This window comes from Microcebus murinus, chromosome 4 (assembly GCF_040939455.1).
Source record: "Microcebus murinus isolate Inina chromosome 4, M.murinus_Inina_mat1.0, whole genome shotgun sequence".
NCBI classification, from domain to species: domain Eukaryota; kingdom Metazoa; phylum Chordata; class Mammalia; order Primates; family Cheirogaleidae; genus Microcebus; species Microcebus murinus.
The window spans coordinates 60,619,300-60,645,957 of record NC_134107.1 but is presented as its reverse complement, the minus strand read 5'-3'; the positions used below and the strand labels follow the sequence as shown (position 1 = coordinate 60,645,957).

Sequence of the window (26,658 nt, the reverse complement as noted above, 5' to 3'; positions counted from 1 at the left end):
GAGCCCCCTTAGGCCCTCAGAGACCCGCCCCCCCCCCTGGCCTGGCCCTTCCTCCCTGTTCCACCACACTGCCCCTTTCTCCAGGAAGCAATCCCAGGTCCACCCAGGTCCTTCTCCATCCCACCCCCACCCAGTCGTCCCCTCGGGCTGCCCTGTGGGACCACTGCACACACCAGCCCCCCAGGCTACCCAGCCCGCCCGCCCCAAACATCCCAGCCCGCCTGTAGTCTTCCTCCTGAAAGACTGGCAGAATGCCCAAGAGAAGAAAAACTTGCTCCAAAGAATTAAAAATAGAGTATTTACGGCAGAGCTTAATACGTGCACTCTGTTCCTCGTGGGTACAATGAGGACAGTGGCCCTACCAGGTTTATTCCAAGAACTAAGTAAGATCACGTGTGAATGGCACGTGGCACAGGGCCCGGCACCCAGTAGGTGCCAGTGGGTGTTGGATGTTTAGGGCTGCCCGTGGTAGAGCCAGGACCCCCACTATCCATACGGGTTCAGGACGCCCGAGGCACTTTATTTCTCTAGGGAAGTGCTCCCAGAGCAGCCCTCTCCTCTCTGGAAGGAGGGAACATGTACTGGGCACCTTCCATGTGCCTGAAACCCAGCCGGGTACTTTCACAGATCACCCTTTTGATCCTCACCGCCACCCATTCTACAGATGAGGAAACTGAGGCTCAGAGAGGGGCTTGGTTGTCGTTACACAGCCAGTATGTGGCAGAGCCTGCTCTGCTAGGCTCAGAGGCCCCTGCCCCTGCCAGGCCCCAGGAGGTACCTTGATGTTGTGGAACACACTTGGGCGAGAGTCCTTAGAGTCTGGGCTGGCTTTGCCTCGAGGCGTGACTTCTGTGCCCATCATGGCCTTGGTTTCCTTGTCTGGCATCTGCGCTGGCCCTGAGGGACAGACAGCCAGGTGATAAGAGTGGAGGCGGAATCCCGAGGATGGCCCTGACCCAGGTAGCCTAGACCTCAGAGCCAAGGTGTTTCCGGAGAAGGGACCTTCGTGGCTGAGCGGAATCTGAGAATCAAAACACCTTCAGCCGTGCTGATCCCTAGGTCGCAGTGGTGGAAGAGACCGTCCTAAGGGGGGGTGTGTTCTGTGTACCCATGCTGACCAGGTCGCTACTGGGGACCACCTGCTTCACACCGTCACTCTGCTCCAGCATGACCCTCCCTCCCCAGGGAGAAGCTGCCGACCTCGCCAGACAACAAACCCTCGCGCAGCGGCCCCAGCAGCGGGGACGAGCCATGAGTCTCTCAGCCCGCCCTGGGCCTGTGGGCTTGGGCCCGAGCCTGGGCCTGGGTGTGCCTGGCTCAGGTAGGGTCAGAGGTCTGGCACCAGGTGCAAGGGCAAGGCTCAGTCCATAGCCAGGGAGTAGAGGCTTTTCCTCAGTGTATTTTGGAATAGGCACCAACGCCACACAGGGTGCCACCCGTATGTCATCACAGAGCTAACCAACCACCAAATCACACCATCAAACCATGTTGCTGGTTGGGCAGAAAGGGCCCTCAGAGCTCATCCCAGGTCATGCCCTCCTGGACAAACAGAGGCACGGGGAGGGGTGGCAGGGCAATGACTCAGGAGCCAGAGCTGTCTTGGACCCCTGGCCCCATTATGCATGTGCATGCATTATGCATGCTCTCCTCTCACGCCCAGTAACGGTGGTGATCGCGCCAGCATCCCACTCCCTGCGGTGAGAGGAAGCTGAGCGCCTTCAGAGGCAGCTCCCAGGGTCTCCTGAGCTCACCCTCAGTGGGGAGCCTGGAAGTCCAACCCTGGGGGACTCCACCCCTCCGCTTGGATAGGAACCACCTGCCCTCCTGGCAGCCCCGGCCTCCTCGGCCTTCCTCCCCGCTGCGGCCCCACTTCCTGCCGGAAGCCTTCTCCATTGTCTCACGTCCCCCTCGCCACCCGTAGGAGTTTCCCCTCACTCAGCATGCTCCTGCTGGAGCCTGAAAACTGATCTACAAACACCTGTGACTCAGGGGACTCTCCTACTCTGTCTCTAGGCCAGGAAGGCAAACTTGGGGAGGGGGCCACGGAGGCCTGAACTGCCCCGAGTGAAGGTTTTGTGGTCCTCACACAAGGCACCTGGGAACCTGAGGATTTTTAAAAATAGATATAATAATCCACATGCCATAAAATCTGCCATTGTAAAGTGCACCATCGAAGGTTTTAGTGTATTCACAGCTGTACGACCATCACACTGTCCAACAGCCAGCACAGTTTCCTCCTCCCCCCAGCCCCTGGGAACCACTAATCTACTTTCTGTCTCTGTAGACTTGCCTGGTCTGCACATTTCGTATACATGCAATTATATAGTATGTGTTCTTTTGTGACTGGCTTCTTTCAATTAGCATAATGTTTTCAAGGTCCATCCATGTTATGGCATGTATTAGTACTTCGTTATTTTTTATGAATGGATAATATTCCATTGCACGAATACATCATATTTAGTTCATCTACTCATCAGTTGGTGGACATTGGGGTTCTTTCAGGTATCATGAACATTCATGTGCAGATTTTTAGGTAGACATGTTTTCAATTCTCTTGAGTGTATACTTAAGAACGGAGTTGCTGGATCACATGGTAATTGTACCTTTAAATCTTCGAGGAACTGCCAAGCTGTTTTCCACAGTGGCTGCACCATTTTACAGTTTCACCAGCAGTGCGTGATCATCCCAATTCTCCAGATCTTTGCTAATACTTGTTACTGTCTGTCTTGTCATTTACAGCCATCCTAGCAGTGTGAAGTGGTATCTCAGTGCGGTTTTGATTTGCATTTCCCTAATGACTAATGATGTCGAGCATCTTTTCATGTGCTTATTGGCCATTTGTGTATCTTTCTTTGGAGAAATGTTTATCCAAATAGCTTGAGGAATTTGACTGAGGAAATGGACACGCCTAGCTGGGGAGGAGTCCCTTTGGGGGGACTCAGAGGAAACAAGGAAATATTGAAATAAAGCTGCCTCCTGAGAAGGAGGAGAGGAGGGGTTGGCCTGGGGAAGGGGACTGGAGGGGACACTCTGGGGGGGTCCCTTTGAAGGCAAAGAGCAAGTAAGGCAGTTCAAAGCACAGGCCCCCAGCGGAGATGCAGGGGACCACTTCTGAGCTGCAGTCCTCTCAGCGGCAGAGGCTGGTCACCTGCTGTGGTCTAGGCTCTGGGCTACATCCTTTCCACACATCAACTCATGAACCCTCCGCACAGCTCTGTACCGAAGGTGCCTCATCGTCTCCGTGCCTCATTGTCTCCCGCTTCTGATAAGGGCACCGGGCTCAGAGCAGCTAGCTCTGCTGGCTAACATTGGGCCAGCCCAGGTATTAAATTCAAGCCCAGGTGTTAAACTCAACATCACTCCATGCTGCTTGTACAGGTTTGAGGACTGAACCCTGATCTTTTCTTTTGTCCCCAAAATTCATTTCTAACAGGGCCTGGTGAGTCATGCCTCCAAATGATAAAATCTCACCAAACAGGTTTTATTACCCTAATATAATGTGGTTTACTTCCCAACCTGGTTCCAGCTTAGCATCATATGAAAGATAGATGATCCTTGTCCTAACTCCTTTCTGCAGACTCCTGGTCTTTTAGACAAAGCCTAACTCTTACATCCAATTGTCAAATAAAGAATCTTTAAACCCACCTATGACTTGTAAGCTCCTGGTTTGGGGGCCAAACCAATATGTGCATTCTATGTATTGATTTATGACTCTACCTCTAATTCTTGTCTCCCTGAAATGTATAAAACCAAACTGTAACCCAACCTTAGCAAGTCAACTTGCTCAAGGCTACTTGGGCATGCTGCTCAAATTTGGCTCAGAATAAACCTCTTTAAATTATTTTACAGAGTTTGGCTTATTTTCCGTTGACAGGGGAAGAAGTGCAATGCTCTTCTCTATCTTGGCCCACCCAAACCTAACCAGGCCACCTCACAGGCAACAGAGCTGGCCCACCCAAGGGGCCAGCCCAACCAGGGTTGGAGCTGAGTGTGGGAGGACAGAAGTCACTGACTTGGAGCCCCAGCCCTGAAGGAAACCCAGGGAATGGATGGGAAGAGGGTCAGAAGGTCAGTGGGCCTGTTCAGAACACGGGGCCCCCAACTATATGCCAGATCCTGGACCCTCGGCTTGGCTTCCTGGGCACAACAGTGGCATCTTCCCTGTGCCCCAAACTGTCTATCCCAAAGATCCAGCCCCATACCCTCTCACCTGCCCACTTCCAGAGCCTGCTCACCTGCCTCAGGTGAGCTCCTACTCCAGCCTCACCTCTGGCTCTCCCTGAATCTTCAGTCTCAGCCTCTTCTGCTAAGGCCAAAGTCTTCCTGGGATAATTTATCCTTTAGAGATATGGCAAATTCTGGAGGGCAGAGTCCACAGCCTGCACCTCTCGCTGGTGGAGGGACGCACTGGCTGTGGCTCTCTGCACTGACAGCCCCAGCCGTGCTGGCACTCAGTCGGCCACTGAATGGAGCCAGTCAGGCAGGCTGTCTGTCCCCTCTGAGCCCTTCCTGTGGGCTGGGGCCCAGGGGCTGGCAGGAAACCATCGACTCCCTGAGGACAGAACTCACCTTGGAAGGAGGGTCCTGAGTCCAGGGCTGTGTGTCCTCCTCACGTGGAAGGGCACTGAGGCCCTTTCCTGTTCTGTGAAGCCTTTATCCCGGAGGAGGGGACAGCTGTGGGAGTGAACCTGGGCTGGGCTGGCTGTGGCCTGTGGGAATGAGAGGAGGGGCAGAGAGCCAGGCCCCAGTTAAAAAAAACCTAGTCTGAAAAAAAAAATGAAAGAAAAAAACCCAGTCCTCTTCTCTCCTAGGTGGGCAGCCAGGTTTTAGGGCCCAGATAAGTCGGTGGTTTCAAGGGCTGGGAGCCCACAGCCCCCGAGCTGGCAGGCAAGGGGTCTGTGTGCCTGTCGGTCGGTTACCTGGTCATTCATACAGGCACACATGTCCATCTGCTCGAAAGCCAGCCAGTCAGTGGTCTGCTGTCTTCCAGGAGACCTGTCTGTTCAGGCTGTCAGTCTGCCACCTGCCCCATGGCTCTTTGGGGTCATGCAATTGCCCCCAAAGTCCATCTGCCAGAAACCTTGTTTACCCAGGTATCTGGTCAGTGAGAAAGGCCTTCTGCTGGCTGCCCTTGGGCAGCAATCAGCATTCTTCATGCCAACTGCATGTGGGTGACGAGGGGCAGCGTTTCAGAGACCAGCCTGACAGTGGGGAGCACCTTTCTCTGCTTGTTCTTTACTGGGAGGGCTCAGGCCTCCTTGAGCCACCTCCTAGCTGCAGGGAGCAAGTCTCAGGGAAATGTGGGGCTGAGTCTAGACTTTAAGTCCTCAGACCAGGGTTGGGATCCTAGCTCTGCCACAAGCCCACTGTGTGGGCCTGGACACATCCCTAGATCTTTCTGAGCCTCAGTTTCCCCACTTCTAAGGTGAAAATAACAGTATCTACTGATGAGGTTCAGGACATGCTACCCCAAGATATGGCACATTGGCATTCAAGAAAGCAGTAGAAGCAGGTCATAAAACCTAGGAAGGCCACTCTTCAACCCTCTCCCATCCTTCTCTCCTGAAGCAAGTCATAAGATACTCATTTTACAGTTATTCTCCCTATAGTGGAGAAAAGAAACATCCTTGGCTATGGAGACACAAGGACATGGAGAAGAATCTGGACAAACGGGCCTACTAGATCATACCCCCTTTATCCGATCATACTTCTCCACAACTATATACCATGTTTCCCCGAAAATAAGACAGGGCTTTATATTTATTTTTCCTCAAGAAGACATCCTAGGGCTTATTTTCAGGGGATGTGTTATTTTTTTTTAAGTACAGTACAATAATCTACATTTATTCAAATGTAGTTAAGTTGTTTTCTTCTGAAACATCATCATAACTCTCCAAACCCCAAATTCCATCCTGAATTTCTTGCAACTCTATTTCCTTTAGAACCATTGGCCCCAATCTCTCATGTCGAGCAATAGAGCTCTCATGGGGCAGATGAGAAGGGCTGCTCGTCTTCTTTACCGCTCCGTGACAAAATGCGTGGGTTGTGCAGATACCCTGCGTAGCCACGCCCATTGCTAGGTCTTATTTTCTGGGTAGGGCTTCTATTGCGCAAATGCTTAGAAATCCTGCTAGGGCTTATTTTATGGGTAGATCTTATTTTCAGGGAAACACGATACTTCTCATCAAACTTAGCAGAAAAGTACACAGGTTTTTCTGACTTGAGGGGGGGCTTCATTTCTGAAGGCTGCTATGGCATGGAAAACTTGTATTAAATAAATTTGCATGCTTTTCTCCTGTTAATCTGTCTCTTGTTATAGGGGCCTCAGCCATGAGCCTAGCAATGGGTAAGGAAAGAAATCTCTTCTCCCCTACACTATCCCAAGGATGTGAGGTCTCTAGGGCACCAGGCCCAGGGCTTAGCACACAGTAGGCCCCCACCAAGGTCCATCACTGTCCCCTTTCCTGATAAATCTTCAAGTACCTCCCAGGCAACATAGCCAACTGGACCCCTCCCCTTCCATGCACACCTGGTCCTCCTCCAAGTAACCCCTCCATTCTTACGTCACTGGCCATCTATCTGGGTCATATCTCTCTCATCCAAGCCCCCACCAACCACAACACCTGAGGAACTAGACCCCTTCTCTTCAGGCACACTCAGTGGCCCAGGTTTGAAGCCCCCGCTGCAAGGCAGGGACAGTAATCCCTCCTTCCCAGTGCAGGAAGCATCTTCCAAGAACCAAAACCACCTACGCCCACATTCAGCCTGGGCTAAAAACCCAAAACCACGACCATACCTTATGGTCCACATTCACGTGACTTTGCTATTTCACTGTCTTCAGTAGCGTTTTTTCCTCTTCCCAGGCTGTCACCCCCAGATAAATGGTTTATTTGAATGTTCACTACAGGAACTTCTGAAAGACCAATCAACTCTTCAAGGGAAATAAAGTGTTGGCCCTCAGGTTCTTTGACTCCCTCCTGGCAACTTCTTCACCTTGCTGCTTCTACCAATCCGGAAATGTCGAATTGAAATTTTTACCCAATCCTAATCTAGTCTCCCCCTACCCACCACCTCCTACTCTGCGCTGAAGGGCTCTAAAACAAACTTAATTCTTCATAAACTCTGACTTTACCTCCCCTTCTGAGACACTGCCAAAACACTGAGCAGCAGTGGTGTCCCTTTTCCTGGAGAGTAATGACCTTTGGGAAGCTGGCATTGCCACAGCACACAGCAGGTGTTCAGTGACTACTGCATGTTCCCCTGCCAGGCGGCCAACCTCTGTCAGCTGCCTGCCCTCCTGCCACAAACACCTGCCTGCTTCCAGACTTGCTTTGTGCCAGCAGCAAACGTTGCCACATCTAGAACAGAGGATGGGGCTGAAGTTCAACAGCAAAGGGCTGGAGAAGGGGGTGAGGGAGGGAAGTCAACTGAGGCCCTGGCTGGAAGCAGCTCTCAGACCCACTTTCATCCCCCACAGAAGTGGCCCGCCCTGAACAGCAGGCAGGATGGAGGAGTTTGTCCTGGGCGTCTTCTTCTCGGGGGAAGCAGGTGCTTGATCTAGACCAGACACCACCCTGTGCAGGGCTAGGCTCAGCACCATTCCCCCCAGCAACACTCTGGGGCACCGCTGACTCCCTGATGCAGAAACAAACAGAGGCTCCTAGAGAAGCAACTTTTCTAGGGTCTCCGGGCTGGTGAGTGGCAAAGCCAAGGCTGAGAGCCAGATCTGTCTGACTCCAGCTCCCCCAACAGCAACCACGAGATGGTGGCTGCAAGGATGGCAGAGACAGTCCCTGTGTAGGCACGTCTTATTCGGGCCTGGCTTCCCTCCTGGGAATTGGCAAAAGTGGCCATTTGGGGACAGTCTGTCATTGTACCAGTCCATCCTTTGGCTAGTGTTGGGGCTCAGAAGCTGATTCCCTGAAGTCTCAAGGTCCCTCTGCCTTCCCCAACACTGTCTCTCCCTAAGCACAGGACGAAGTTGAAGTTCCTTTACCTGCCTAAGATCCAGACCCATCAAGGAGAACAAGCGTGCTTTCTTCTCCTCCCGGTAAGACCAAGGATGTAACTACACCTGAATAGCCCCTTGCACAAGATAATGTACAAGTCGATCTCAGTTCCACAATCCATTCATTCCCACAACCTACTTTGTGGGGATGGCAATAAGCTTCTGAACCCCCTTAGGGGTGGGCAATCGCTCTGTGACTTTCCCTGTGTACATGTTAATATAATTTGTACACCTTCTCTCCCATTAATCTGCCTTTTGTGAGGTGCTTTTTCAACAAACCTTCCAAAGGCGAAGGTGAAGTTTCCCTTGGCCCTACCCTAGTCGGTCAGTTCCCTGGTTGGTCAACATCCTCTATGAGTGGGCTGAGAGAGCACTGCGGGCAAGGGCTGGGCGAGAGAAAGTGGAGGGAAAGATGTGCAGCCCCCTATCCAGGGGACCTGAGTGTGACGAGGGTCCAGGACTCACAACCGAGGCCGGATCTGGACCTTCAGGAGAGCCAGGGCAGCAGGTGCTGAGACATGCAGACAGCTGGGACAGCGCTCACACCCTGAGGGCGACTCCAGGCCGGCCAACTGGAGGAGGGCGGCTGGGACCAAGGAAGGGAAAGCTTGGCACTTTCTCTCCAGAGTGTGCCGGCCTGTCCCTCACAGGGTGTGAGACCTGGGACCACCAGTCCCAGTGTGCCCTAGCGCCAGCAGTGAGACCTCGATAGCCTCTGTAAAACAGGGGTATTGAGCCTTACCTCTCCAGCCTGGGCGAGGGTCAGACGGGATAATGAGTGCCCTTTGTCAACTCCAAGGTGCTTTACAAGTGCCAGCCTTGCCAGCCTTTGCCCCAAACTCACTAGGGCATCTATTTCTACCTCTGGCCACCAGCCTCAAAATAAGTATTCTCTTTCCTGTGGGACACTCAGCCGCAGCAGTGCTCTCTGACCAACTCCCGGTCCCGGAAGCAGCACAGACCCCTGTGGTGTCCCTCCCTTGTCCTGCCCTGGCCCTGTCTCCACCCGGTCCCTCCCCCATCCTCACCAGCTGCATTCCAAGACTTCTTTGTTTTTTCCGAATAATTTTCCTGTGCTAAAGAAACAGAGACTCTCCTCCCCACCCTCCCTCACACATCACCAAGGCCATCAAAGGGCCCAGTGGGGACGGAATACAAGGCAGAGGTTACAATGGGTGGACCTGCCCAGGCCCTCTGTGTGCCGCGAGGTGGGTGGTGCCTTCTGGCCTTGTCCTGACGGAGGGCACATCCGGCCCTCAGACCTGTTCTGGGAGCTTGCACAATGCCCACTTGCTGAGTGGTTTCTTTTCTTTTTTTTTTTTTTTGAGACAGAGTCTCACTTTGTTGCCCAGGCTAGAGTGAGTGCCGTGGCGTCAGCCTAGCTCACAGCAACCTCAAACTCCTGGGCTCAGGCAATCCTTCTGCCTCAGCCCCCCAAGTGGCTGGGACTACAGGCATGAGCCACCATGCCCAGCTAATTTTTTCTATATATTTTTTTAGCTGGCCAATTAATTTCTTTCTATTTTTAGTAGAGATGGGGTCTCACTCTTGCTCAGGCTGGTTTCGAACTCCTGACCTTGAGCGATCCACCCACCTCGTCCTCCCAGAGTGCTAGGATTATAGTTGCTGAGTGTTTTTAAGTCAGATGCCAGCATTTAAAATTCAAGAAATATTACCTAAAACTCCAGATTTTTGTTTGTTTTGCTTTTTTCTTGAAAGATCAGCAGCGCTGGCACCACGGAGCCCACATTCCCATACGGGCAGGCCTTGTGTGAGGCCAGGGAGGATGCCAGATCTGGGCTTCTGGGAAGTCCACCACGACTGGAGGGGAGGGTGGAGACGCCAGGCTAGAGGCAGGGGCCGGGAAGAAGGAGGAGTGAGGGCCAGGGGAATGAGGGGCAATGGGCCTGGCCAGGTAGTGGCAGTGGAGATGGCGAGTCATGAGCAGGCACTGCCACCATGGTAGGGAGGGGTGTCCCCAGGGCCAGGCAGAAAATCGGTGGTGGGGATGCAGGAGGCTGAGGAGTCCCTAGAGGCACAGGGGGAAAGAGGCACAGGCTTCCTGCCGGGTGCACCATTTTTATTTATTTAAATTTATTATTATTTTTTAAGAGACAGGGTCTCTCTCTGTCATCAGGCTGGAGTGCAGTGGTGTGATCCTAGCTCACTGCAGCCTCCAACTCCTGGGCTCAAGTGATCTGCCTCCCTCAGCCTCCTGACTGGCTGGGAGTACAGGTATGAGCCACCACACTCAGCCAATTTTTAATCTTTTGCAGAGACAGAGTCTCCCTATGTTGACCACGCTAGTCTTGAATTCCTGGCCTTGAGCAATCCTCCTGCCTCGGCCTCCCAAAATGCTGGGGTTACAAGGTGTGAGCCACTGCGCCCAGCCATGAGTATACTATTATTAAAACCAGGATCGCAGAGTGGTGTGAATTCAACATTAAATGTGGTGATCTCAGGGTGGCAGAGAGGCACCCAGGGAGTGATGTCTAGAAGGCTGTGAGCTCCAGGACAGAGGAAACGGGCTGGAGACAGAGCTCTGGGAGTTTGGGAGCCGCATGTGGATGGGAAGTAACAGAAGCCACAAGTGGCCAAACTTGCCCAGTGAGAGTGAGAAGTTCCCACCATATGCTCCACTGGAGAAGAGCTGCACAAAAGGAGGTGTTCCAGGTGCCAAGTGGTGTGTGAGGGGGTGTCACTGGCAAAGCCACCAGCCTCCAGCACTAACATGCCCACTGCCTGAGCGGGGGGAAAGGAAACATTCCCAGCAGCAGGTATTGGGCAATCTATCCCTCAAGATGACAACTGACACCTCTCCCCAGAGGTGTTGGGCGGGAGGCAGCCAGCCTCAGCGCAGCGATCCCCTGCCTCGAGCCCTTCCCACCCTCTGCGTTTCCCTGGGTTCCCTTGGCCTGCTGGGCCCCTACCGAGTTCCTACAGCTCAGGTCAACCATCTTTCCCTCCAGAACCCCCACGCCCCACCCAGGCCAGTTTCCTGCAGGCTTCTCTGGACCGCAGCACTGTTGGTCACTCTCTTGCATTATTTGTGTTTCTCTCTGATTGGTCTGATTAGGTAGTGAATTCCCCCAGGGCAGTGATCAGTCCTCCATCCCAATGGAACACGTTAGGTCCCTGCGGAAACCCTCTGGGTCAGTAGACTTTAGATTCAAATATTTGTCTTGCCATTTGTAGCTGTGTGACCTTGGGCAGCTTCTTTAGCCTTCTCTGCAAGTGAGAGAATAGTGCCCCATGGTGTTTTGGGTAGGATGAGAGGAAAACGCCCTCCGCTTGGTACCCTGTAGGCCCCAACAAACAGCCCCATCCCCGCCGCCTGCTCCTGGCCTCAGCTCCAAACGATGAGTACAGACTCCTCAGCCTCAAGGAGGTCAAGGCTCCTGGGAGCTGCTTCTGCCTCTTGTACCCAGCCTGGTGAATGTTACTCTCTGGCTTCTATAGATTCTTGCCATTCCCCAAATTCATCACGTTCTTTCCCAACTCTAAGCCTTTGCACAGGCAAAGTACAGGCAGTACCCTCAGCCTGGAGTGTCCCTGCTCCCCAGCAAAGCTGAATGAGGAAGAAGAGAAGGCTGGAGCATGGGGCTGTGGGCAGGGGCTGCTGTGATGGGCCTGGGTGGGATGGGGGCGGCGTGGGGGCCCTGAGCACTTCAGTTCCCAGTTTGCCGTGGCCCCGCATTCTGGAGGGGAAAGAGTCAAAGGCTGCAAAGGGGAGGGGGCATGTCTCTAGTCTTTGAGTTTGGCTGTCATTTTGGGGAAATTCTTCTGGGAGGACCCTTGGGTGGTCTGTTGCGAGGACAATAGCATGTTTGAGGTCCAGCTGTTGTGGGCCTTCCAGCTGTTGCTTCTTGAGGGAGATCTGGCAGGGTCAGGGGAAGGGCCAGGCAGTTTCTGGTGGTTTCCAAGCTGGGTCAGGGACCCTGTGCTGGGACTTTCTGTTCCTGGTTCTGGCCCTGGCTACCCTTTCTAGACCCATGATGATCTTAAAAATACTGACTGCGGCCTGGGTGGGAGGGTGAGCCCTGAGCCTATGGGGGACCCAGGCCAGTCTCCTTAGGCCCCAAAGCAGGAGCCCGAGGCCCAGTAATAGGCAGCTATTGGCCCAGGCCCCTTACAGGGGGGCAGGCTCCTTACAGACCCAGCCCCCTCAGCCTGTGTTCACCAGGCACAGGCTGGGTATGTTGGAGCCTTCAGTACAGACTCGTCAGGACAGAGGCTAAGGGAAGGCCAGAACGGGCCCTGCTCCAGGGCAGTGCTAGAGTTTGAGCCTGGGCTCTGCTACTGACTAGCTGCATGGTCTTGGGCAGGTAACAGGACTCCTCCTTGCCTTAGTTTCCTCCTGTACAAAATGCACATGATAGCACTTTGTACTCATTAGAGTGCTGCACACATGAGTAGAGTTATTATGGGTTACGTGCTCCTGGGACACAGATTCTCTGGGCCACTGAAGCTTAGCCACCGCCCTCCTCAGATACCTTCTATACCTCCCAGTTTCCTCCAAGACAAAGTCCATATGCCCAACCTGGCATATGAGACCCTTGAGATTGGGCCCCATCAGCTTCTTTGGCTTAATTTCCCAAGATATTTCCCAGTGACACCTCCCCCCCCACTCCAACTGTACTGGCAGCTCACTGTCACCACAGACGCTCCAGGTAGGATGGCTCCTCCAGGCATTTGCGATGCTATCTCCTCCCCAGGCATGCTCAACCTGGGCGGAGGCTGTGGAAGGAAAGAGAAAGCCCAGAGGCAATGGCACAGAGAGGAAAGAGCTTTGGCACCTGGCAGACTTGGGTTCTGGCCCCCACTCTGCTGCTTACTGTGTTTCCCCGAAAATAAGACAAGGTCTTATATTTATTTTTCCTCCAGAAGACACCCTAAGGCTTATTATCAGGGAATTTTTTTTTTTAAGTACAGTACAACAATCTACATTTATTCAAATATAGTTAAGTTGTCATCTTCTGGAACATCATCATAACTCTACAAACCCCAAATTCCATCCTGAATTTCTTGCAACTCTATTTCCTTTAGAACCATTGACCCTAATCTCTCATGTCGAGCAATGGAGCTCTCATTAAATGAGCACGGCTGGCTTATTTATCAGAGATCAAGTGGGCACTGGGTCCAATCTGCACAGTGAAGCAGAAATGATCTCTCTGGGCTCAGTAGGAGACTGCTTGCTGAAGCTTTCCCCCTATCCCCTGGTGTTTGTGGGGGCTGAGAGAGGCCCACAGTGCTGAGTAAAATGGCAGCCACAGCTTTCCTTCTTCCCCCTGGGGACACACAATACCTAAAGCGGAGCGTCCCGCTCCTCACTTCACTGAGGAGACTTTCCCTTCAAAGCCTCAGCTTGCAGCACGCACCGGGTGGCCAGGACCTGACAGGGGGAGCTCACCTTGTTGGTGGGGCTACCCGTATCTTTCGGGTCACCTCTGGGATTGTAGCTGTCACGACAGGGCAGATGAGAAGGGCTGCTCTCTTCTTTACCGCTGGACAAAATGCATGGGTTGTGCAGATACGCTGCGTAGCCACGCCCATCACTAGGTCTTATTTTCGGGGTAGGGCTTATATTGCGCAAATGCTTAGAAATCCTGCTAGGGCTTATTTTATGGGTAGGTCTTATTTTCAGGGAAACACGGTATTTGCTAGGTGACCTTGGGCTAGTTACTTGCCCTCTCTGAGCATCTGTTTCCTCACCTACTAAAAAGGCTGAGTGTGTTTCACTGAGTTCTCATCAAGCCAGTGATGCAGAGCTGGGATTTAAACCTAGGGCCCCTGGTTCTTTCCCTTGCCCCACCTATGTGCCCTGGAACATCTCACATTTGGACATAGAAGGGCTGGGGACAGCAACAGCAACAATGCCAGAAACAAGGAAGGATGAACCTCTAAGAGAGGGTCAAACAGCATATGGAAGCTGGCGGGAGAGGTTACCCCCAGCTGGGGGAATAGGGAAGGCTTCCTGGAGGAGTCAGCATTTGGAGGAGCTGGGAAATGACAAATTTCATCAGAATGGGATGTGGGCAGGCCCTTCCTGAGCACAGGGGCAGCGGTGGGAAAGCGGGGTCTCTGAATCACCCTGTGCAAATGGCCTGTCCCTGCACAGACAGGGACGCTCGGCCTGCTGCCCAAGGGCATGTGGAGGGGTGGTGCAGGGGCTCTGCCAGAGCCACATCTGACCCTCACTCCTCTCTGGTGTCTGCCCCTGGCTCGGACAGCTGTCACCTGTCCCTTGGTGAGCTGGGCCCAGGATTCTTCCAGGCTCCAGGCTCCATATCCTGCCCCGCAGTGTGCCCACATCCCTCAGAGTGCTGCATGAGCCTGGCCACAGCCTAGGCAAGGCTAGAGTGGCTTCTGGTGGCCCAGGTGGCAGATGCTGGGGTCAGTTTCCTGCTGTATGCATGGAAGATTGGGGGGACAGTAGAGAATGTTCTAGAGCTGAGCCCTTTATGGCCCAGAAAAATAGTATGGGAGGTAGTGGGGTTGGGGGAAGGTGCAGTACATCCAAAGCTTCTAGTTGCTTCCCACACCCACAGGATCCCCAACCCTCCCATCCAACACTGAGCCAAGGCCGATTGGGAATTTGGTTTGTCAATGGCCCTTCCATCCCACCCCACCCCAAACCAACCCACCCAAATCTGACCTCATTCGCATCTGTCCCTGAGAGGAAGCCTCCACCCCAGCCTTCCTGCCATACCACAGTCCCCAGGCTGTGGCTGTGTCCTGGAGTCCCCACAGCTGCACACCAGCCAGTCTGTCTCGGCAGCCTATGAAGCCCTCACTGCCGGGCTCCTGGGTGCAAGTCCAGCCTTGCCCGAGTGGGTGTGATGCTCACACAGCCCGGGGGGACAGACAGGTGGGAAGGGGCCAGAGGTGACAGCTGCAGGGCATCCAGCCAGTCCTCCCTAGCTAAAGACCTTTTGTTTCTTCCAACTCACTGCCTGCCCAGGAAATGCTTAGCCTGGTGCTCCTTCCAGAAACTCGGCCCTCGCCACATGGTGCTTCCCTGCTACGCTCCAACCTGGGCTTCAAGGCTTCCTCCCCACCCACAGCCAGCCCACCAGGTCTCCGGGTCTCTCTGAATCCCCTTCCTTTCTGTGTGGCTCCTCCTGACTCTGGCTGCCAGCCCCCATCTGATTCTCTCTCACTCTCCCTGCCTCCTGCTTCTTTGTCACTCCAGGGCTGCTCCCCTCTCTTTCTCTGCATTCTCCTGCTGACACCTGTTGAAATTTGTCTTCATCCACGTCCCCGTCCTTCTGTCTCCATCTGTATCTGAGGCCCGTGTCTGCACCCATCTTTGTCTCTCTCAGAGAAGGGGAACAGGGCTCAGTGATGGTTGGCCTGTCTTTCTGTTGTCCTCTGGTCTCTGTCCCATCAAGGAGGTTGGCCGGCTCCTGATCTCCAGCTGAGTAAACAGCATCCCTTCCTGCCCGTCTGGTCATTCACTCATTCATTAAATACACTTTCACCCGGCTCCAGCCACGTGCCTGGCTCTGTGCAGAGAGCTGTGAGCCCCGGTCCCACCCCTGCACACCGGCTTCGGCTGTACAGCCGCACCCTTCTCCCTGGGAACAGGGCCCCTGGGTTCCCTCCTGATGCCCCTTCCTTATTTCAACCAGACTTACCTATCCTGGGTCCCAGGCCTGCTGGGCTGCAGGGAGTCCCAGCCCCTACTTAAAGCTCAGGACTGGAGCGTGGCAGGGCAGAGGGAGCAGGCCCACTCAGGGGCTCCTGGGAGCAGCAGCCGCTCAGCCACAGCAGGGATGTGCACAGCCGTGGACGCTGGGCACTGTGTGGATGCCTCTTGGGCCACCCTGGACAGCAGCCCCATCCAGGCAAGGGCTAGGGAGTCCTGCGCGAAGTCAGCCCCGTTCTCCAAGTGCCTGTCTCCCTGGCCACTTGCTGCTTCTGCCTCTCCGCCCTGGCTCCAGAGTTGTGTAGGAGGCTGGGTTTGTTTAGGTCCAGCCTTCCTGCTGGGAGGAAGCTGCGCCCTGCCCCACCTCCCTAGAGCTCAGACTCTGCCTGTTCCCTTCTCAGCATTTCCCTTGGCTATTTTCTCCTGCTCTGTTAGCAGTGCAGAGGTAGGGGGTACAGGGGATGTTGATGGGCCTCCCCGGGCCCTAGGGTCATTCAGCCCTGATCCCTCGATCTGCTCACTCTGCTCCCATTTTCAATCTGAGCCCCTTCTCCTGCCAAGCCCGTGTCCCCCTCAATCACAGAACATCTGTCACCCTTGATGAGCCCCATAGAGAGCCCTTGTTCCCCCATCCGAGCCGTCGTCCTCCTTCACTGAGCCCCTGTCCCCCGAAGCCCTTGTCCTCTCTCAGCAAACCCACATCTCTCTGAGCTCCAAGGATCCAGAGCAAGGTGGGGCCCTGTCCGCTGGAGTCACAGTGGCCAGCCCACCTGGGGGAGCTCGTGGCAGGAGCTCTGGCAGTTACAGCCATCTAGGTGCAGGGAGGGGGCAGAAGGGCAAAGCTGAAATCCCCGGATTTTCCGACTGAGGACTGAGGAGGGAGGCCCTGGAGCCCAGCAGGCCTGAGTCCCATCGCAACTGTCATCAACTGGTCAAGCAACCTTAGGCAAGTCCCTGCACCTCCCAGGGTGTCAATTCCTCTTCTATAGAGAGGGGACAGGACTCCTCCCTTGCAGAGCTGCCATGAAAGTTCAGTGAGCAAGAAAGAAGCCAAGCCTGGAGGCCTCAAGCTCAGAGAAGGGAGTGGCAGAGGCGGGGCTCGGAAGGGCAGCAAGAGAAAACAAACCGTCTGCCTTTCCCAGGTTGCACAGCACTTTCACAGGCGAGGGCCTGTTGGGCCCTCCCATCGGCGCTGGAGGCCAGGTATTTACTCTCCCATTTTACTGACGAGGCACTGAGTCTCCGTAACTAGCTGGAGGTCACCCAGCTAATAGGTGGCAGGGCCATACCTTGAACCTCTGATGCCAGAACCAGGCTATTTCCTCCACCTAAGCTGTCTTCTCTGAGGAAGTTCTCTGGGTTTCCCCAAATCAAAGATGCAGAAGTGAACCTGACTCCATCCCAGGAATAAGGTCTTTGGATGGAATGGGGATGTGGGTTTGGAGTCTAACTTTCAAGGTGCAATAATAGAGAAGCACACATCAGCCCCACTGGCTCCTCCTTGCTATAGTTACAGATCTCCCGAGCCCTTACAAGCCACTCGGTGGGTACTCACTGCATGAAGGACTGAGTCTTTGAGAAACCAGAGATGTGGACACATTCCCCTGCACTGGGAAAAGTCAATTGTTGGCTTGGGTGGATAGAAAGACCAGACTCTGATCCTACTTGAGAAATCTTCTCCAAATCCTTCAGACCGAAGTTGGCACCGTGAGTCCTCACAAAGAGTGGCAGAGGGGCAACTGTCCAGACACCAAATTGCAGGTACACGGTCCAGAGAGAGAAGGTCCCTTTAGGCTTTCTGGAAGCTCCGTTACTCCCATCTTGGCCCCAGAGGCTGAAGAAGCTCTATACCTGGACTGATCTGGATATATATATATATATATATATATATATATATATATAGAGAGAGAGAGAGAGAGAGAGAGAGAGAGACAGAAAGACAGAGAGAGAGAGACAGAGAGACAGAGAGAGAGAGAGAGAGAGAGAGACCAGCCTGGCTGGCCAAGTCTGTCTCAGCGATGTTTGATGAGATGACAGCCACCTAGGTGAAGGGAAGAAGGGAGGCAGAAGGGCCAACCTGAAATCCCCAAAGATTTCCAGACTGAGGGCTGAGGATGGAGGTCTTGGAGCCAGACAGACCTGGGTCCCACAGGGCAAGGTGTGTACAGCATGAGCAGTTTGCAGTCATCACCTCAACCTCCCCAGGCTGACAAAGCCCGGTCCAGGAAGATCCCTGAGCTCAGAGCTGTGGAATGGGAGCAAGGGTGAGGTGACCAGGAGCCTCTGGGACTTAGGCTAACAGGCCTGCAGACTGGCTCCTGGGCTAATCCTGCAGAGAGGTCCCACTGTGGGTGGCCCAGGCGTGAGGTCTGACCACACTGGTTTGCACCTCAGCTTTGCCCCTTGCCAACATGCGGTGTTTGCCACGTACCGCGCATTTTACAAAGCTCCATGACGTGTGTGGATCCCAACACCATCTGTGGATTCCCACGGTGTGCAAAACTGGATGCCTTCTTTAGAGTCCTGTGCTGTCAGCAAAGCCTGGTGCAGTCTGCAGCACTCTGTGGAGCCCCGTGCTGTTCGCAGAGCCATGTCTCATGCTAAGCCTGATGTTGTTTCTAAAACTGCAGGCTGTTTGCAGAACCCAAGCCCTTCCCCTCTTTAAGCCAACCCTTTTAGGGAAATGTCTTTTTGTAAACCAAGCAAAACAGGAGATGCTTCATTTCATAGAACTATCTGCTTTTAGGTACAAGGGAAGAGTGCTGAGCTCCAGATTAGAGACTTCGATTCTGGGCCTAGCTCTGTGGCAAGCCTGCTGTGGGACTTTGGGCAAATCCTTTGTCCTCTCTAGGTCTCTGTCTTCCCATCGGTTCAGTGGAGGTCGTGACGTGAAACCACACACCTTCAGGACAGTCCTGAGGGTCCCCGCAAGATTGCCCAGAAGATGGGGCAGGGGGTGGGGAGGGTGAGAAGGGGAAGAGTGACCAGAGGCTTCTTCCTGAAAAAGGCTCCAAACTGCCACCTCAGCACCTCTGCTCCCACTTCCCTTCTGGATTGGCAGTCCGGGGAGCGGATATCTATAAATGAGCTCTTGGTCCCACACACAAGTGAGGGCCTCAGTCCCAGTGGTGGCCCTCCCCAACCCCAGTTGCAGCCTTGGGGCCAGACCCCTGCTGTATGACACACCCCATGCATAGCTCATTGACTGCCCAAGGAAGGCAACTTCATACTTATTTACTCATGAGGCCACCGCCACTCAGAGAGGTTGATGTGACTTGCCAGGGGCTGTGTGGGCCGAGCAGCAGGATGCATACTTTCCAATAGCAAGGATAGACAAATGGTACTTTATGATGATCCATTTCCACTTAATTAAAAGTAATTAGCAAAGTACTAAATAGATATATTTATGTGAAACATGTTTTCTAATTCTCTGTGAAGCTCAATTAATTTAACCCTTCCTTTTCACAGATGGGGAGACTGAGGCCTGGAGATGTGATGAGCATGGGGGAGTCACTGTCTGTCTCTCCCTGGGCTTCAGTTTCCCTGGCTGGCTGATGGGAAACAGGCCCCACCCTGCCAAGCCTTCAAGGCTTTCCCTGTCTTTGTTGGCACAAGTCTTCCATCAGGACACAGCTCACCTCCTCCCCGTGCGAGGAGAAGCGCCGGTGCGCAGGCCAGGTGTGTGTCTGGTGGGTGTCCAGGTTGGGGAGCCCCACCCCCCTTGGCTCAACACAGCCACTGGCCTGGCCAACGACAGCCCGTGCTGTGCGCCCCCCCCCAGCCACACCCCACCTGGAGGCTCCTCCCCTCCTCCAACAGCTCCTCTGGGAAGCTGCCTCCCCCACTCCCCAGGCTCTTTTGCCTGCAGCAGCCTTCTCCTGGGTCCAGCTGCCTCTGCCTCCCACCAGCGCCCCCCACCAGCCTGGAGAAAATATGCACCTCCCTGGAAACTCCGCATCCCGCCTGGAAGAGGCAGCCTGTGCCCCAGAAAGAGTGAGCCTGTGTGTCAGACAGTTTAATCCTGACCCAAGAGGAAGCTCTCTGAGGCTGTTTCCTCACCTGTAAAATAGGGATGATGAGAAACCTCCAGGCAGGACTGCGCTAAACCCCATCATTGTGCCCCCGCTTCTCCTTGGTATGTGCACAGCTTCTCTCTCCTGGGAGACTGTGAAGGCCTGGCTGGGTGACCTGCGGCTGGTCATTGCCCTCTCTGATCTTCAGTACCCTTGACTGTGAAATGCCTTCCCAGAGCTGTCGAAAGGCTCAGATGAGCTGATGGATGGGTTAGTGCTTGCTAAATTCTGAGAGCCAAGCAGACTCACGCTGTTATCAATATGTCAATGGTGGTGATGGTGTTGACTCTTGTGATTCCGGGAGTAGAGGATGAGGAGAGCATAAACACGACAGGTGTGTGCCGGTCAGTCTGACCTGACTGATGCCCATGGGGATGGATCACAGGGAAGGCACCCTGGGGTGGGAGGGGGTGCAGGGCAAACGGGGGCTCGTCAGCAGCCATGGTTCTTTGGGGGCTGCAGGCTGTGCCCTGTCACAGGCCTCCAGAGTGGGCACTGGCTGCCTAAGGCCTCCAGCCCTGGCTCGGCCACCAACACACTGGCATTGGTCAGGTCCCATTCCCTGACTGGTCCTCAGTTTCCTTATTATAAAGTGGTCTTTGCCCCCGTCTTTTGGAAGGACCACATGAGCTAATGGCTGTACCACTGCTTCATAACGTGTCAAGTGTGAGGTTACAATTACTAATAATTTGTCTCCCTGGAGAGAGGACACAGGGGGGTGCAGCAGAGGCCGGGAGAGGAGATGGGGTGGGGGTGGAGATGGCGTGAGAGAGGGGGGAGGATGGGGACGCACCCATAGGCCGACTGTGCTGGGGACAGATGGGAGCAAGAGCCCCAGCTCCCAGAAGCCTTTGGGACACTGCCCCTGGGGACGGAAAGGAAGCCTGTGCCCTGGCTTTTCCTCCAAAACTCCTGTCAAGGAGGAAGGGGCCCTTGGAAGGACCACTGTCAGGAGGCTGGAGTGGGCCAGAAGGAAACTTGCCTGCCCCCTGCTTCCTGTCCATTCCACCTCACACGTCTCTCAAATGCACCCCCTTCTCTCCATCCTGCCACTGCTGCCCTGATCTGGGCCACCAGCACCTCTTGCCTTGGCAATTCCCAGCCTCCTCCTCACCTCCAGTCTCACCCCAGCCCATCCTCCTGCGAGCTAGAGGGAACTTTCTAACCCTCAAGCCCGACCATGCCCCTCTCTGCATAAAAAAAAACCCTGCCCCATCTCACAGTGCCCCAAGACGAGCCATCTTTCTCAGCTGTGTCATGTGCAGGTCACATCTTCATTTGCAAATCAGACATTATAGGGGCAACTAGAAGCAAGGCTCTTGGGCAGCAATGCTTGGGTGTGACTGTTGGCTCCTCTACTTGGTGGCTGTGTTACTTAATCCTTAATGTGCAGTATTTTTTATTGTGGTAACATATACATAACATAAAATTTGCCATCTTAACCATTTTTAAGTGTGCAGCTCAGTGGCATTAAGTGCATTCACACTGCTGTGCAACCACCACCACCATCCACCTCCAGACCTTTCTCGTCTTTCCAAATTAAGACTCCGTACCCATGCATTACCCGATTCTTTATGCGTCTGTTTTCTCATCTGAAGGCTGGGGCTGGTGAATGTGTTGCTTTGCACAGTGCCTGGCAGGTGGGAAGCAGGTGTTCAACCATTGCTATGTTTTCTTCTCTTGAGGAAACTGTTCTGGGACGTCAGTGCAGCAGCACTGCATGGAGGTGAGCTCTAGAAGCCTGATCTCGGGATTCACTTCTGGGGCTGGGACAGCGTGTGTGACAGCTGCTGAGGAAGCACGCCGTCTGCCTCATCTAGGAAGATGAGTCACTTCCTCCCCTGGCGGGGTGATGAGGCTGGTGGTGGGGAAGCAGAGGCAGGGCGAGTGTGGGCAGCTGCTCCCCAGGCAGGTGCTTCTCGGGCCTCCACAGCAGCTCTAGTGAGAGCTCCGTGGCCAGGGGGATTCTCTCTGGCATCGGCGCCAGGGTAGGACCCCAACTTGCCTCTGTTCTAACCCTCTTGGGGAGGGGCTGCAGCAGATTGACTTGTTTGCATCAGTGCTGTTGATTCAGAGCATATTGGTTTGCATTTTGCTTATTTCTTTCCTTCCCACATTATGCTCTAACCCAGGGGTGGGGAACCTTTGGCCTTTAGGCCACATGTGGCCTTCTAGGTCCTTAAGTGTGGCCTTTTGACTGAATCCAAATTTTACAGAACAAATCCTTTTATTTTTATTAACACATTTTTGCTCATTGTTTATATTTTTTTTTTATTTTTTTTTTAAGGCTGGTCAAGTGGAGCAGTGGGAGTGGAGCATCGTTTATATTTTTAAAGTGAATGTATTTAAAATACCAAAGAATTAAATAAGTTTCAATGAAATAATCCTTCCAGATTGACCGGCACAATTAGAACACTAGTAATCCATAAGGGCTAAATTGACTGCTGCAACACTCAGGATTTAGTTCTAACTTCCCCCACCTGACTGGTGCCACTACTGCACCAGGCTGGTTGGTGAGAGTTTATGGGAGTTGAGTATGCCAGTCTGTCATCCGGTTTTGACAATGGTACATTGTGTTTCTGTTTGAAGTGGAATTTGTGAGTAGCTGCACAGCTCGACAGTACTTTTTAATTCTGTCTGCTTAATAGCCCATCATGTCAAAGAAGACCAATAGAACACTGAAGGAAGAAAACAGATTTTTTAATGAGGATTGGAAATTGCAATATTGTTTTTGCTAAAGGTAAGATGATTTGTGATACTGTAGTATCAACATTAAAGAAATTCAATGCTCATTAGCATTATAACACTCATAAGGACCACAGGTATTTTAAATTAGAGGGAGAGGCACTAAAGTTTGCATTGCAGAAATTAAAAGATGAAAAGCAAAATCAAAGATAATTCTTTCAAGCAGCACCAAGACCCTGGAAATAATGCCACTGAAACAACTTATAAAGTAGCTTATATATTCAGGAGAAAAAAGGGAAGCCATTCAGTGATGTAGAAATTGTGAAAGAATGCATTGTCCAAGTTGTAGGATGCTTAGACCCAATAATGTTTCAAAGTACAAACAACTGCCTCTTTCAAGGAGAACTATAATTGATTAGAAGCACAAATTAGCCTTCAATTTAACAAAACAACTCCATGCAATACTTCAAAATGAAAATATATATTATTCTATCACCTTGGATGAATCAACTGATACTACTGACTCAGTACAGGTTTCATACTTCATTCAGGTCATAACAGAAGATTTTCTTTGCTAGGAAGAGTTGCTTGCTTTGGGCACTCTTGCAAACAGAACATGGGGAATGGTCTTCAACAGCTTTCAAGATAAATGTCAGGAAGTTGGAATGAATTCGGTAAATTTAGTGAGAGTATGTACAGACAGTGCATCTTCCATGACAGGAAAACATGAAGGGTTTATTGCATAGATAAAAAAAGTATTAGCAGATGCAGATGCTCTCATTTCTTTTCATTGTATCTTGCATCAACAAAATATCCGTGATAAAGCTACTATTTTAAGTAACACTTTGCAACAAGTTATAGGTATTGTTAACTATATTCCTGCAAATGCAATACAGCATCATCAGTTGCATGATATGCTAAAGTTGAACTATGAGGTATTTAGTGTAGATTTGCCATATCATTCTAAAATGTGTTGGCTATCACAAGGACAGGTGTTAGCCAAAATTTTATCTCTGCAAGAACAGATGGTTAAATTTTATAAAGAACAGAATCAGCAATGTGAATTCTTGAAAGATTAACAATAAGAATGCAACATATCTGTGCAATATCATGTCAAATCAAAATGACTTCAATATTTCTTTGTAAGGTAAAACTAAATCTATATATGATATGTGACAAAAAAATCCAAGCATTTCAAAAAATGCTATCTTTTTGCAAAACACTTTTCCTTCAAAATGAAATTTTGGATGAATGTTTTCCCCAGTTAGCAAAGGTCATTGATGAGTAGGATGATCTATGTGGTTCATTTTAAGAATACGCAGCTGTTACAGACCTATTAATTGGAGAATACAATGAAAGCTTCACTGACTTTGAAAATCATGACATCACACTCAAATTAGCATTTGAACCTCACCTAGTTGATACCATCAAGGCACCTAAACAATGACAGATTAAATTGATTGAGCTCTCCATAGATGACATTTTAAAGCCTTGGTTTCCTCCATAAAATGGATGCAACAATTACGACTGATGTTCATTACATGCCAAGTAAGAGACTTATTCAAGGGAATACAGCTGGTAAGAGGCAGACCAGGATCTTAACCTAGACAATCTGATCCCAGAGTCCCAGTCCCTAATCATGGCACTTATCTCTCTGTCTCAAAGGGCTAGTCTGAGGGCTCATTACCCACTAGCCCCTGAACCATGGGGTTGAATACAGAGTCTATACTGAGCTATTGCGTTTCACTGGGTTGCAGGCCTGTTCTACTGATGGCCATCTGGGTGACCTTGGGCATGCTACTTTCCTTGTCAAATCTCAGGTTTCTTTCCTACAACAAGAAGAGCTTGAACCCCAGCTGGTGACCCCTAGATCTCCAATCTAGCCCAGACCCCCTCCTGAGCTCCTCATATCTACCTGTTCCTACTCCACCCCTACCCAGGCACCTCAGGCTCTGCAAAGAGCTCATTGTTTTCCTGGAATCCTGCCCCCAGCTGCTTAGAGCCAGCCCACCCCTGCCCCTCCCCACAACCCGTGAGGCCGCCCCGCCTTCCCAGTGCTCTGTCTCCTCCCCCCTTCCCTCAGTTCAGAGCCCACTCCTCATTCCTCTTGGACCCCTGCATGGCCTCCCGACTCTTCTGTGACTCCACTTTCCCCCTTCTAATCCACCCTGCACATCCTACAGGGGTCACCTTTCCAAATCTAGTCTTTCCAGGCCCCATCCTTCTCCTCAGAGCCAAGTGTAGCTCTTAGCCTGACATTTGATGCTCATCACCACACACCTGTGACCTGCCAGCCTCGCTCACCCACCCCGCCCCCACCCGGAGCGCAGCACACACTCTTGCCCTGGTGCCTGCTGTGTGCACTTCCCTCTGGTCAAATGCTCTTCCTGCCTTTTTCCGCATTGGACTAAGAATGGGGGCCACCCAGGGTGACCCGACACAGGACCAGCACAATCCCAAGAGAGACAGAGTGGAAGAGTCTCAGCCTTCACAGGGTTGAAAACTTCAGCAGTGAAGACACCCTGCAGGTGGCCTCTCCGTGGCTGAGGTGGCCACAGCACCACGGCATGTCATGGTTTCAAAGTTCTCTCTCAGAGAGTGACTCACTAAATCCTCACTTGAACCAATATTGCTGGTGCTATTACGCCCATTCACAAAGGGGAAACAGAGGCAGAGAGAAGTGAAGTCACCCCCCACACACACACACACAAGGACACACAGTTGGTGAGTGGTGGAGCTGGGAATTGAGCCCCCAAAGTTGATGCCCTTGCCCTCGGGCCACATTGCCCCCTGGTGGCGGTGAGGATGGTGACGGTGAGGAGAATGGGAGAACGCAGGCCCCCACACTGGGCGCTGATTCTGGACTCTCCTCCCCAGAGCTCCCTGAGCCTCCTGCTCACGTCCGGCTGGGAAGGCAGCCCAGGTTCTCCCTGGATGTATTTATAACTTCCCTTTCTTCCTTGGCACTTTCCTTTTCCAGCCTCTCGCGTCTGTGGGAGCCTTGTGGATGGGAGTGAGGAGCAGTGGGGGCGAGACAGGGAGAGACAGAGTGTCACCCTTCCCTGCACTGCAGGGCCAGCGTGCCCAGGAGGGGCGCGGGCAGCTGGCCTCTTGTTTCCTGGGAACGTCAGCCTTAGAATGTCCCTGAGATCCACGGGCTCCTCCTGGAGACATTTCTGGACTCCACTTTCTGAGAAGGGAGAGACAGTGGTGTGTGAGTGTGTGGACCTCCCCACCATCCCAAGAGGGAGGACAACGAGTCCTGCAATTTGGGTGGAAAATGTTTATGACACCTGCTCACCCCCTGACCTCTTCTCAACCTGCCCACACCAGCATAGAGCATGCACTCAAGAAATATTTACTTGAGGAACAAACCCTTATTTTACAGAAAAGGAAACATTCTCAGAGAGCTGAATACCAGGCTTGAATCCCAATCAGCACCAAGCTCTGAGCGCTTACCCACTGGACTGCTTGCCAGTCCCGTTCGATGGCGGACACACACTCAGACAATCTCAGCATCTTCACAAAATCCTCCTACCACTCTGGTGCTTCAATGAGGCTTGCCCTGCCCAACACGCCGAATCTGCAGGCTTACCTTTGATTTTTTTGTTTGTTTGTTTTAGAGACATGGTCTTGCTCTCTTATTGCTCAGGCTGGGGCACAATCAGAGCTCACTGCAGCATTGAACTCCTGGGCTCAAGCAATCCTCCTGCCTCAGCCTCCCAAGTAGCTGGGACCACAGGTGTGAGCCACTGTGTCCCACCTGAAAACTTACCTTTACCTCACTCTTTTTTTTACCCCCTTTGCTCCCACCTGACACCCCAGAAGCCCAGATCCTGGGTTCAGAAGCTTTTCTCCCCCTCTATTGACCAGCCTCATCCTCTCCATTCCTTCATCCTCTCGCTCTCTACTGGCTGCTTCCCACCAACAAATGGTGCAAAATGTGCTCAGATGTCTCCAATTTTAAAAACACAACAAGATCCTCCCTTACATCTTGTTATGGTCTACATGTGTGTGTCCTCCCAAAATTCATGTTAAAACCTACCCCCCAAGGTGATGGTATTAAGTGGTGGGGCCTTTGGAAAGTGATTAAGTCATGAGAGCAGAGACCTCATGAATGGGATTAGTGTCCTAATAAAAGAGGCCTGAGGGAGCTTGTCGGCCCCTTCTGCCATGTGAGGACACAGCTGGAGGGCATCATCTGTGAAGCAGAGAGCAAGCCCTCACCAGACACTGAATCTGCT

At 52.5% G+C, this 26,658-nt stretch overlaps 1 protein-coding gene across 2 annotated transcripts in view; it reads right to left on the bottom strand.

The window, feature by feature from the left end:
• The window catches only part of SLCO2B1 (solute carrier organic anion transporter family member 2B1), a 52,568-nt gene extending 36,613 nt beyond the window's left edge, over positions 1-15,955 (bottom strand). The window contains exons 1-3 of one of the 2 annotated variants that reach the window (XM_012745089.2): positions 15,646-15,955; positions 4,570-4,709; positions 779-897 (exon numbers count right to left, since the gene is read on the bottom strand). In XM_012745089.2, coding sequence (XP_012600543.2) covers positions 779-886 — 108 coding nt within the window. In that variant the 5' untranslated portion in view covers positions 887-897; positions 4,570-4,709; positions 15,646-15,955. The remainder of the gene's footprint in view (positions 1-778; positions 898-4,569; positions 4,710-15,645) is intronic. The other variant, XM_012745093.2, reaches the window with a different exon arrangement.
• Between the last annotated feature and the right edge of the window lie 10,703 nt (positions 15,956-26,658).